General features: G+C 41.2%; 1 protein-coding gene across 2 annotated transcripts in view; it reads left to right on the top strand.

Moving 5' to 3' along the window:
* SPIDR (scaffold protein involved in DNA repair) overlaps window positions 1–13,589 on the top strand; it is a 294,732-nt gene that overhangs the window by 190,726 nt on the left and 90,417 nt on the right. For both annotated transcript variants that reach the window (XM_084849595.1, XM_084849596.1), the window contains exons 9-10: window positions 6,492–6,693; window positions 7,737–8,011. In XM_084849595.1, coding sequence (XP_084705721.1) covers window positions 6,492–6,693; window positions 7,737–8,011 — 477 coding nt within the window. The remainder of the gene's footprint in view (window positions 1–6,491; window positions 6,694–7,736; window positions 8,012–13,589) is intronic.

Here is a 13,589-nt window from a genome sequence, read left to right as displayed (position 1 = left end):
GACATACTGTCCAATGAATGAGTTGTTCCTGTACATACAGAGGAGGTTTTATTGATAATCTGTTGATAATCTCAGTTTACTAGCTGCCAGTAACAAGAAATACGCTATGGCCTCTGCATTACCAGGATAGCACTTATTCTAAAGTCTTTTTCAGATCATCAAATACATGTCAGGGTTGATTCAGTTGGGTTAGCAGCAATTTGAGTCCTGGGATTATTTTCATGATTCTACTGCTAAAAATATTTTGAGGAGTACCACAATAAAGAAATTAAAATCTGTAATTGTATCCATGGGATCAAACCATTTAAAGATGTGTGGATATGTATTTTCTCATAAATTACCATGTTAGAACAGAAAATCAAATATATTCTTTCCTTGGAAATGTGAATTCAAACTGGTTATAGTAAGATTGTAGTTGCCATGTTGGCTCTACAACTATTGTATTGTATTGTATTGTATTGTATTGTATTGTATTGTATTCTTTTAGCTGTAAAGAACAATATTGTTTACGAACCTGGAATGTAAGATCAATGAATCAAGGTAAGCTGGAGGTGGTCAAACATGAGATGGCAAGATTGAACATCGACATCTTGGGAATCAGCGAACTAAAATGGACAAGCATGGGTGAATTTAATTCAGGTGACCATTATATCTACTACTGTGGGCAAGAATCCCTTAGAAGAAATGGAGTAGCACTCATAGTCAACAAAAGGGTGGGAAAAGCAGTACTGGGGTACAATGTCAAAAACGATAGAACGATCTCAGTACGAATCCAAGGCAAACCATTCAACATCACAGTAATTCAGGTCTATGCCCCAACCACTGATGCCAAAGAAGCTGAGGTTGATCAGTTCTATGAAGACCTACAACATCTTCTAGAACTAACACCAAAAAAAGATGTCCTCTTCATCATAGGGGATTGGAATGCTAAAGTAGGAAGTCAAGAAATCACTGGGATAACAGGCAAGCATGGCCTTGGTGTACAAAATGAAGCAGGACAAAGGCTAATGGAGTTTTGCCAAGAGAACACGCTGATCATAGCAAACACTCTTTTCCAACAGCACAAGAGGTGACTCTACACACGGACATCACCAGATGGTCAATATTGAAATCAGATTGATTATGTCCTTTGCAGCCAAAGATAGAGAAGCTCTATACAGTCAGTAAAAACAAGACCTGGAGCTGACTGTGGCTCAGATCATGAGCTTCTTATTGCAAAATTTTGGCTTAAATTGAAGAACGTAGGGAAAACCACTAAACCATTCAGGTATGACCTCAATCATATCCCTTATGAATATACAGTGGAGGTGAGGAATAGATTTAAGGGAATAGACCTGATAGACAGAGTGCCTGAGGAACTATGGACGGAGGTCTGTAACATTGTTCAGGAGGCAGCAACTCAATCCATCCCAAAGAAAAAGAAATGCAAGAAAGCCAAGTGGCTGTCTGATGAGGCTTTACAAGAAGCTGAGGAAAGAAGGGAAGCGAAAAGCAAGGGAGAAAGGGGAAGATATATCCAACTGAATGCAGAGTTCTAGAGAATAGCAAGGAGAGACAAGAAGGCCTTCTGAAATGAACAATGCAAAGAAACCGAGGAAAACAATACAATGGGAAAGACGAGAGATCTTTTCAAGAAAATCGGAGATCTCAAGGGAACGTTTTGTGCAAAGACGGGCATGATAAAGGACAAAAAAGGCAGGGACCTAACAGTAGCAGATGAGATTAAGAAGAGGTGGCAAGAATACACAGAAGAACTATACAGGAAAGGTCTGAATGTCTCTGATAGCCATGATAATGCGGTCACTGAACTTGAGCCGGATATCCTAGAGAGTGAAGTCAAGTGGGCCTTAGGAAGCATTACTAACAACAAAGCTAGCGGAGATGACAGTATTCCAGCTGAGCTATTTAAAATCCTAAAAGATGATGCTGTTCAAGTGCTGCACTCAATATGCCAACAAATGTGGAACACTCAGCAATGGCCACAAGACTGGAAAAGGTCAGTTTACATTCCAATTCCAAAGAAGGGCAATGCCAAAGAGTGTTCAAACTACCATACAGTTGCGCTCGTTTTACATGCCAGCAAGGTTATGCTCAAAATCCTACAAGCTAGGCTTCAGCAGTATGTGAACCGAGAACTACCGGAACTACAAGCTGGGTTTCAAAGAGGCTGGGTTTCGAAGAGCCATGAAATTAAAAGACGCTTGCTCCTTGGGAGGAAAGCTATGGCAACCCTAGACAGCATAGTAAGAAGCAGAGACATCACCTTGCCGACAAAGGCCCGTATAATCAAAGCTTTGACAAACCATAAAAGCTATGGTTTTCCCAGTAGTAATGTATGGCTGTGAGAGCTGGACTATAAGGAAGGCCGAGCACCAAAGAATTGATGCTTTTGAACTGTGGTGCTGGACTGCAAGGAGGTCAAATCAGTCAATCCTAGAGGAAATCAACCATGACTGCTCATTGGAAGGACAGATACTGAAGCTGAAGCTCAAATATTTTGGCCACCTAATGCGAAAAGCCACTGGAAAAGACCCTGATGCTGGGAAAGGTTGAAGGCAAAAGGAGAAGGGGACGGCAGAGGATGAGATGGCTAGATAGCATCACCGATGCAATGAATATGAACTTGAGCACGCTCCGGGAGAAATCGGAGGACAGGAAGGCCTGGCGTGCTATGGTCCATGGGTTCACGAAGAGTCGGACACGACTTAACGACTGAACAACAAATCCACCCAGAGAACCTTTGTTATTGAGTGATTGAAAATATAATGAATAAATAATATGTAGTACATAGGCTCATCAAGCACTAAGCAATCAAGTGACACAGATGAAATATATGAACCAGCCATGGGATTATTATAGTAGGGCATTTTAATTTGTTTTCTAGTCCCATAATGAAAGATCCTGGAAAGACCCACTACAATATGTAAACAGAAACTTACTAGTTGCCATGTTTATTTCTATCTTACTTTTTTATTCAGTTGCTTATCATTCCCTCTAATAGTGAGTTTGGATGGTCTTGTGCTTATCAGTTTGAAAGTGAAACAGGGCTAGTGAAAATAAGGTAGTGGTCTCCATATTACCCTATGTGCACAAAGGAATATACCTTTGAGATTAAAAGAAAACCCCCCCACCCCTAGTTCCTGTGAGCTTCCAGAACCTGTAGAATGTTGAGGATACTGGAATAAGAAATACTAGAGTTCCTCATCTCATTGTGTAGTGTGTGAACTTCTGGATGCACACTGAATGACATAGACAGAAACTACTATCTTTCCTGATACCTTTTGTTTGTGCTGCGTGGAGGAACATGTTCCTGCCCAATAACACCAGTGCTAAAATCCTGGATTTCTCCCCCCCCCTCCATGGGTGGCTCTTTCTTCCTGTCCTGGGGAGGGAGGGGGGATGGGTTTGCTTGACCCCTAACAGCTTTAGTAGGCAATCCGGTAGGTAAGCATTAGGATCAGGGGGGTGCACATTATAAAGTGAAAAAAACTATACCCCCTTGCCCAGCTACTCAGCAATAAAGCACTCATGTTCAGAGCTGGCAGGCAGCCCCAATCCTGTGCCCTTTACCACCATATTATAGCACAGTAGGGGGAAGTTTTCATAAAGGTGGGAAAACAAGCAAGTTTTTTCTGTGGACCCCAAACAGCTCTATAAGGGATTGTTTTGGAAGCTGGGTGGAACCTGGAACAGGAACACTACTGTTAGGGCCTGGGAATACATTGTAACATTTTGTTGCGGGTTCCTTCTTGTCTATTTCAGTTAAGTTTAGAATTATTTTAGTAATGCAGAATGCAAGTGGCCCTACTTAAGAAAAACTGAACAGCTGCCATAATTTCCCATTAAACTGTAAAGAAAATTATGACCCTTACCTGCTAGCACCCTTTAGATACCATTAACTAAGCTGTTGGCAGAATCTAAAAAGAAAGTGTGCCTGTTATGACAAATGTGGAGTGATGTTCCCATCATTGTCTTAATTTGTCATAGCCATGCAGCTTCTGTAGGAGTGAGCTTTGTAATTTCTTACACACACCCTGGTAATGAATAGGAGGAACTAATTAAAAACCCTGGAAAGCTGGATCAAGAAAGTAAGTGCAATAACAGGATTTAAATATAGCTAAGCAATGTCTCAACCTGTTTTATTTTGCTACTATTATATTACTTAAATACACGAATACTTCCCAACATCTTTTCCCATCATATGTTCAGCCATCTAAGCAACCAGAGTCTTATGATTGTTTCTCAAGTCACACCATTTACAGCTGTACAGACAAGAATTTCTTTATTCAGAAATATTACAAGATCATATACTTCCTTGACAGAATTTATCTTTAGAGAATTATTTTATTTTGTCAGTTGGTTTTGCAAATCACATTTTGAATATATAAAATTTTTTACATAAAATAAATACAAATAAAAACATAATTAACTGCATATAATATGTGCTTTCTAAAGCAGAGTGCCTAATCTACTAAGGAGGAAAGGGAATCCTTTAGTTAGGATGTGAGGTTTGGCTAGATTAGAGGACACTTCAGTTATCAGCCTCCAGGCAGCACCATGAATCTATTGAGAAGTATAAAACAGATAGTGATATAATAATGGAAATAGGAGGCAGATTGAATGATTTCTGGATCCTGGTTAGATTAGTATCAGAAATCTATTATTGAGGGTAAGTTGGCGCTCATAAGGGGTTTAGCAGAAAAAACAGTATGAGTACCTCTTGCGAAGTTTTGTGTAATTTATAAATATTTAAATATTGCTATGAGACAATAACTGGACTGACATAACTTGCATATCTATAGCTAAAATGATATAATTATAATGGGCTTTATCCTATAATAAATATTGGAACTATGAAAAATAGTTTTCCGTATAACCTAGTGATGTCCAGACTAGACTACTGTAACGTGCTGTACATGGGGCTGCCTTTGACAATGGTCCAGAAACTTGAACTGGTGCAGAATGTGGCCACCCGAGTGTTGGTGGGGGTGAGGTAATTCCATCATATAATGCCTATACTGCGCCAGCTGCACTGGTTACTGATGTGTTTCCAAACTCAATTTAAAGTGCTGTTTTTGACCTTTAAATCCTTAAACAGTTTGGGATCAAATTACTTGAAGGACTGCCTTCACTGATATCAGCCTTCCCACACTTCAAGATCAGCAAGAGAGTCCCTTCTCATCTGCCCACCTGCGAGGGCAGTTAGGTGGGCAACTGTACAAGAGACAGCCTTTCCCGCAGTGGCTCCACACCTCAGGAATAAGTTGCCATTGGGGGCCCGCCCCAAGATGGCCACTGGCCGCTGCTACAGCACCAAGCAGCAAAATGGCTGCCTGCAACAGCTTCCTCCACTTGAGGCTCCAAAATGGCTGCCCACAGCAACTTCCTCCGCTGAGACTGCTGGGATGCATAGTGGCCCATCTGGAGGACTGCAGAGTTTAGCAGTAACCATGGTGGTTAATGAGTGGCTAGACTAAGCACACTGCGGGCCATGGTTACCTGCATGTGTGGCAGGGGCTCCCGCAGTGGTTAGCTCTAACCACCCTGCCCCATGATTAGCCTAACCACCCTTCCTCAGTGTGTGTCTGAACAGGCCCTTTTTTGTGAGTTTTATTCTTGTACACTGCCTTGGGAGGGCTACTGCCCTGATAGTCAGCCAAGAAATAATTTAAATACATCCATCCATCCATTCTTGGCCATTGCCCCCTTAATAATTTTTTGGGGAACAAATATTCAACTGTCAAAAAATGTAATATCCCAAAGAGGGTGCCATACCACAGAGATCATCCCCTACAGACTTCAAAGAGTATAATTTATAACCCAGACTCGTGCCAAATTAACTCCTAGTGAGATGTCATACACTGGTTGTCCCCTCCCTTCCTTCCTCTTGGAATAGTAGACATATAGTACCTGCTTCCCTTAATTAACTTCATATCATCTCTTGTGTCATGCTGTATAAAACAAATGACACATGGGGAAAGGGGAAAACTCAGCAGTAATCTGTGTTGGTTTCTAGGAGCTCATGCTGAAACTTTACTTGGTAGCCTCCCCCCCCCCCCCCAGCTTGTACAATATACCATCATATGCAAATACAGCATCTTCTTCCCTGAACTGAAACAGCTGCACTGATGACTATCTTGTGAAGTCAGCAGGACTACCTTCCAGCACCAAAATGGGAGGACAAGAGGTCCCATTGTGCCAAAAGTGGAAGGCCTGAGATGCTATGCTGAGATGCTATCCTTGATAGCCTAGTGTGGAATGGGGTTCTCATTATGATTTTTTTGTGACCACCTTCAAACATGTATTCAAACATAACAAACCTGTATGTTAAATGTATTCAAACATTTAATTTTTAGTGAACATTTTGTATTTTAAAAGCGTTCAAGAAAGCAACCAGCATATACATTTTAAACAATCATTCAAGATTATATTTTGAATCTTTTAACTTTTTAGAAGGAAGCGAATGAGATAACTATAATTCTGTTTTTCAGGCAAAAACGTCTCCTAAATGAAAACATTCCAGTTATCATGAATACTTATTTCAGTCAAAAGGTTGTTCTTAAAGAACCGACAGAGATGAATAGACCGCATTTTCAAGAACCTTTGCTTACTAAAAGAAGCATATCTTTGGCCTGGATATTCAGTTTATCTGATGTAAAAGACAATTGGCCTCAAGCATCTGCAATTAATCAGGTAAAGTTTATTTTATAGTTTAACACTTTGTAGCAAGTTAATGAATGGATATTTGGAAACAATGCATGCAAGAATGCTCATATGCTCTCAGGAGCCTTTATTTGAGCAAGTTTGAATGTTCGATAAGAAATACTCATATTAATATTTTTCAAGCAGATGTTTTTTTCACATGTTCAAATACTTAACTGCTGTGAGAGTTTGCTGTAACAGCTTTACTACTGTGCTGAATAGTATTGCTGTGATATATTGAGCATTTTACTGTTCATCTTGCTTATAGCTGAGCTTGTTCAATTTACCAGCCTTTCTAAAGGAAGAACACATGATATGAAAAATACAGGGCTGCTGCTACGAACAGCAGCTGTATAGTGTTCCCATCCTCTCTGTCTATAACATCTACTGTAACTTACTTTGTGTTCTGATATATAGAATTTTCCGCCTCTCTGGGGAAATGTACAGAATAAAATGTACACATCCAGAGTGGGGACTGGACTGCCATGTTTCTTACGATGAGTAGTTACTCCTAATGTTCATGCATTTAATTTCTCTGCCCCATCTTTGAGTCCTCCAATATTTACCACTGTATTTTTTAATGAAGTTAGCAATTTTTGTAAAAGATGCATGGCTTGTGAACATATGTGCCTAGTTCATGTCCTTTATGTGATAGCCTCTGGGTGGCTCATTGCAGTTGGGAACATTAATACATCCTTGAGTTATTGTTTCCTAGTATTAGGACATTAGAGCAAGAGGAACAGAGCTGGACATCTTTGCCCACTTGCTAAGTAACTTTTGATTCATCAGTCAAACATATCTCAGTTACATCCAGACTAGACTGTTGCAATGCTTTTTTACATGGGGCTGCCTTGAGAGATAATTCAAAATCTGCAACTAGTGCAGTATGTGGTGGCCAAAAAGTTGGTTGGTGCTTGTCAATTTTATACTGATCATGTATCAAATGCACCCAACTTAAAATGCTGGTGTCAGTCTTTAAGTCCTTGTATAAGCTTTCTGTACAATCATTTGGTTTATGGCTTTGTTTTTACCAGTCTTCCTGTCCCAGTATGAAGACTTCCAAGGCTGCACACACTCATACCAACAATGAGCCCAAATTATCTCCCTTTTCAATTACTTCCTTGAGCGACTCTCTTCTTGATGTTGTGGAGACACAAGGAACAGCCGGAGGAAGAGGAATCCAGGTCCAAGTGGTTGTTCAAAGAGTGTATTATTTGGTTGCTAAAGAAGATTTAAGATGTCATCTTCAGGGAACTAACCTTTCCCCAAACATGGCACCATTGTTAAATTCAGACCTGCCAAATGTTAGGTGAGTAGTAGAAATTGGCCTACCGTGATTTGTAGTACTAACTAAGGAGAGTCGCTAGGCTGAACATTGTGATTTGAGTGGTCTTAGTTTTTTCTGAAGGTTAGAATGATCCTACTCTCTAGATGAAAATAGGATGCTACTTCAAACATTTCTGGAAGTGCTATAGCAAGGGTGGACCAGCTTTCTTAGTCAGCACTCACAGTGTATATCAGGAGTCTGTTATGAGTTTGGATGGCCATAACTAATTTGCTCATTCAGATCCATGTAATTATCTACCATTGGGTATCATTGTAATAACACTGGTGGTGCCAAATTACAGTTAAAAAGATTGAAGGCTGTTTTATGCTCAGACCATTGGTTCGTCTAGTTCAGTATTGCCTACACTGACTGGCAGCACCAAGTTCCCCAACCCTACCTTGTAAAGTCCGGGATTGAAGCTGGGACCATCTGCATGTTAAACATGTGCTCTACCATTGAGCTATAACCCTTCACCAGTTGCTAGGGTCTTGTTAAAATCCTGGGTGGATGACAAAAATATCAAGTAATCAGTGTCAAATAAGTGGTGAACCTGACTTAACAGATCTTTTAGAAATCCCTGATGCCTCTAATTCTGTGATATTTTACAAGTCTGGACATTGTACTGTTCAGATAGGATTTGCACTCCCCCCATGTTTCCCATGTTCTCAAATTGCCATTTTCTTCTGAAATACTCAATTATTTCCTTATCAGTATTCTATATTTCTCCTTAATCTTCATAGTGTTTCTTGTGGAGTATTATCACTAACATCTCTGAGCATAGAAACTGAGACCTAAAGAACTTGGCTTGCCCGAGGTTTTCCTTATAAGATGCTTATGCCCCAACTCCAAATCCCTTCTTTTGCCCATTATTTACAAAAAGAGCGTGATGCTTGATCCAAGGTTGCATAGTAGCTGCATTCTCTTTACTCACTCTCACCTCCTTCTGTAGTCAGATAGCAATGGCTTAATTTCTGTTTACCAAAAAGGAATTAGATGAGGTATTTCAAAACTCCTTTGAAAGAAGGAGCTCATCAATCCCTACAAGCTTTAGCTGAGTCATGAGACCAAAACAACCAGATATTTTTGATAAGAATATTGGTAAAGCAATAGAGATTACTTCTGCTACATGAATGGACATCCCTGCTGATGAAATATTGAACTTAATATTTTATCATTTTCCTTCCTGGCGCAATGCATACATTGGTTTTCTAATATTTGCTTGCTGTGAGTGAGCTGGTTGAATTAAGAAAGAAAACAGAAATAATTGACAGATAATTACTGTAATGGGGATAGTTAAACAGGGTAAATGAAATGAATATAATTTTATTTATTTTCATCTGTATCTTGGAGGCTATGGGCAAATTATATTTGTAAACCCCTCAACAAAAGAAGCATAGTTTTCAAAATACCAGAACACATAGGGCTAGATAGCAGAATAAGAGCATGTATTCTAAAAAAAATACTTATTAACTTCTGTATGTTGTCCTTATTGCCTACCCTTTTTCTCCTTGTTTTGTGAATCAGTAAACAAATATTTTAATTTGGTACCTTTGGAAAATATCCTTTTCTTCTGCATGAACATTAATAGTATGCAATCCTATGCATATGTCCTTGGGAGTAGGTGCCATTGAACTCGGTACAGCTTGTTTCCAAGTTATACATAAGAATGGGGAGCACAGCTAAGTGAAATTTTATTCCCATAATTCTTAGTAAAATAGGCAACTTCGAAACAATGACTGGGTTTGCGCAACACAACAACCCATCATGGGCAGCCAGCCATAGTTGGTTGTTGTGTGATCTGAACCGAGAGCACTTTCCACTAGGGATGTACGAAAGTCACTTACCTTTCCGTGGATTATATTGATGGTGGCGGGGAGGAGTTCTGTCCCTCCCCCCGGAATCCTTGACGGGGGAGGGGAGGCGATCCGTTCCTCCCCCCCGGAATCCTCCACGGCCGTCTGTGCTCCACGGCAGCTCTGCGGAGCAGCCGGCCAGGCCCAGGCCAGAGCTGTCCACAGCTGGATTTCCGGCCACGGAGGGCTCTGGGTAAAAAACAAAACAAAAAAACAGCCGCGTACGAAAATGGTGGTGGCTATGGCCGCCACCATTTGCGTTCCTTATTTTTGGCCGTCTTAGTCTATGTAAATATTTATGTAGACTATGACAGCGAAAATAAAGGGGAACGCAAATAGCGTAGCGGGCGCTATTTGCATCCCTTTTTGATTCGCTGGCATAGTCTACATAAATATTTACGTAGGCTAAGACGCCCAGAAATAAGGAACGCAAATGGCGGTGGCCGTAGCCACCGCCATTTGCGTACGGGTTTTTTTTTTTTTTTAACCCAGCCATGATAGGCTACGTAAATCTTTACGTAGCCTATCATGTCTTGTAAAACAAAAAACGACAAGACTGCAAATGGCGGCGGCGGCAGCTGGTCAGAAGACCAGCCGCTGCAGCCTGAGCCGCCACCGCCCGGAACATCCGCCCCAGGTAAGTCTCGTCCTGGGGGGGATCCGCGGGGGTGGCGGGGGGTGGCAGGCCGTTCCGCCACAGAGTTCGGGGGACCGAATGCACTGGCATTCAGCCTCACCGAGATCCGTGGCGGAATTCTCTGACATCCCTACTTTCCACAGGGTGGCTTATGTTTTGGGAACAAGCCATGCTGAGAACCCATGGCTTGATGTAGGATTATTTTCACAGATGATTGGTTGTCGTGTCGTCCAAACTTGGGGAAGCAGTTTCATCATGAGATGTCGTGATTGGCCACAGAACCACTCAGCTAGAGTGGCAAAACAGCCCGTGCCATTCAGTTTTCACGTTCTCGCTGGTGTCCATACTTCCAAAGTGCCAAAATGGCCCTTTAAAAGAACTGTCACTTGCTCCCTGGCATGTTAAAAAGATGCAGTGCTTCAAAAATGCGTAATTGGGGTCGTATGGGGGCGGGCTCAGTCTTCCACAAGTGCACTCTTATGGTTCTCTTATATGTGTAGTCTTGACTCATCAGTTTCCTTGAGTATTTCTGCTGTCAAAGGGAGCAGGGAAGGGGAGTAGGTAACATACAAGGAAACTGACATGACAAGTTTACATATCGGCTAATTTATGTACAGTCGCGAAGGTTCAGGGGAGAAATAATACTAATGGAAAGGAGGGGCCGCAATTCAGAAGCACTAGATATGGGGGGGGGGCAAAAGAGTAAGTGCATCAAAAGGGGGGGATATCTCCCCCTTGGCGATGTGATCCTCTCATTTTTAAGTGTTGGACTGACACTTCTCAGTGTCCTCCATCTTTTCAACACTTCCCTAAGTCTCCAGCTACTCCAGAAAGGGGAGATATTACCCCCCCCCTTTGCAGCGCCTTTTCAGAGCACTTAACTGCTATGGTTACTGCAGCTTCCTGACAGTTCTTAAATAATAATAATAATGAGAAGGCAGTTGCATGGGATGGGGTGAATGGGAACCCATTGGAGGTGGGTACTACTGATGCTAGCACCCTATTTGCTCTGTCCCATTCTGCTACCCTCTTAAAGTTTTTTTTAAACGTCAGGGAAATTTCTGCATTTTGGGGGACTGGGATGTAAATGCAAGGGAAATGTATGCAAATGTAATGGCTGGGAAGTTAAGGGAAGTGAAATTTGCACACCTGCATGAATTGCTCCTTTATTGGGAATGAAAAGGGGTAGTGATTGGAGCAGGGAGGCAGAGACAAGATGGTTTTTGTCGCAAAGTCCTTGGGATATGTGAAGGAGTCTGCTGGAGCACTTGGGGAAGAAGGGGAAGAATAACGCACGCCAAGCCCAATCATCTTATCAGGCATGGCTTATTGGAAGGGTGGGTTTCATTTTATTTTATTATTTTATTTTATTTTATGGTTTTTTTAAATATTCAATGTCCCTAATATAAAGCAAGATAACTCAGTAGAATGATTAGACCGTGTTCTGTTCTGGAAGGAGAACACAGTAGGATATAAGGAAGAAGTTGGTAGACTGAATCTAGGACTTCCCACTGTTCAGTTTGTATTGAGATGGGGGTAGTGTAGAAGGAGCAGCCCAGGGAGAGAAGGGAGACACTTTATATGAGACAAGATAGCATTGGTGGACATATATTTGGTCTGGGAAAACCAGAATAGGAGTTCATCCATCTAGTCTATCTCTGTAGTATGGTATGTGAGAGAGCTGCTGTATGGTACAGGAATTGAGCATTGGCATGACTGTTTAGCATGTTGTGGTTATCTACCCTCATAGACCCAGGCCAAGCTGAATATGAATTACCCTCAGGTTTTTTGTATGTGTTCATATATAGTCTGCCATATTTCATTTCATTAATTACATGTCTATACTGCCCAATAGCCAAAGCTCTCTGGACAGATTACAAAAAATTAAAAACCTAAAATACAATATAATAACATAATATAAAACCATTTACATATAAAACAATTTTAAACAAAAATCCCAAGACTTGTTAAAAACTTTATTGTATGTTGTCAAATGCTGGGGGGATAGAGGAAAGTCTTAACCTGGTAGCAAAAAGATGACATTGTTAGTGCCAGGCGGATCTCACTGGGGCGAGCATTCCATAATCAGATGGCCACCATCAAGAAGGTCCTCTCCCTTCTTGACATCCTCTGAGAGGCACTTGGAGGATGACCTCAGATGATGTATGGGTAGGTTCATACCTGGAGAGGTACTTTGTTAGATATTGCTGTCCAGAGCCTTATGAGTCTTTATAGGTCAAAACCACACCTTGAATTGGGGTCAGTAATGTACAGGCAGCCAGCGCAATTGGGAAATAATTGGTTTATATGTTCAGACCATTTGCTCCCTGTTATCAGGGACAAGTTGCAGCTTCCAAACTGTCTCCAAAGATAGCCCCACATATTAGGAAGAAGAACAGATTGCTTGTAGATTGTACCTTTATGGTCTATGACATGGTGTGTTCTAGTTACTGATCAATGGAGTCTACCTCTTTTCTGAAATTCATAGACATAACAGGACTGTTTTTGTTTTTCAACTTTCTCTGAAATGCTGTTCCATCAATTATTCTGTAATTACAACTGACAGAAGAGCAAATGCCAGAAAATTGATTACCGCTCCCCCTGCCTCCTGCAAAAAACAACAGCAGAGCATAGAAATAAAAATATAGGGCACAATCCTATGCATGTATAGACAGAAAAATGTTCTACATCTGCCAGCATCCCTCCAGCCAGCCATGGCTGGAACATGCTGGGAATTCTAGGACCTTTTTCTGTCTATACATGCATAGGATTGCACTCATAGTCATAAAGATTATGCTTGAAACTAGGGCTCTTTAAGGGGAAAATCTCCCTAAGATAAGAACATAAGATGAGCTGTGCTGAATCAGACAAAAAGTTCAGCATTCTGTTCCCCTAATGGCCAACCATATACCTATGGGAAAGGAAGCCCACAAGGAGGACAGGAGTGCAATAGCACCTTCCTACTTGTATGCCCTAGCAACTGGTATTCAGAGGCATAATGCCTCCTATACTGGAGGCAATATATATCCATCTTGACTAGTATCCATTGATAGCCTTCTTCTCCATGAAT

Source organism: Heloderma suspectum, chromosome 4 (assembly GCF_057233095.1).
Source record: "Heloderma suspectum isolate Gila_16-S chromosome 4, 16-S_ref, whole genome shotgun sequence".
Lineage (NCBI taxonomy): Eukaryota > Metazoa > Chordata > Lepidosauria > Squamata > Helodermatidae > Heloderma > Heloderma suspectum.
This window is presented reverse-complemented; position numbering and strand designations above follow the sequence as displayed.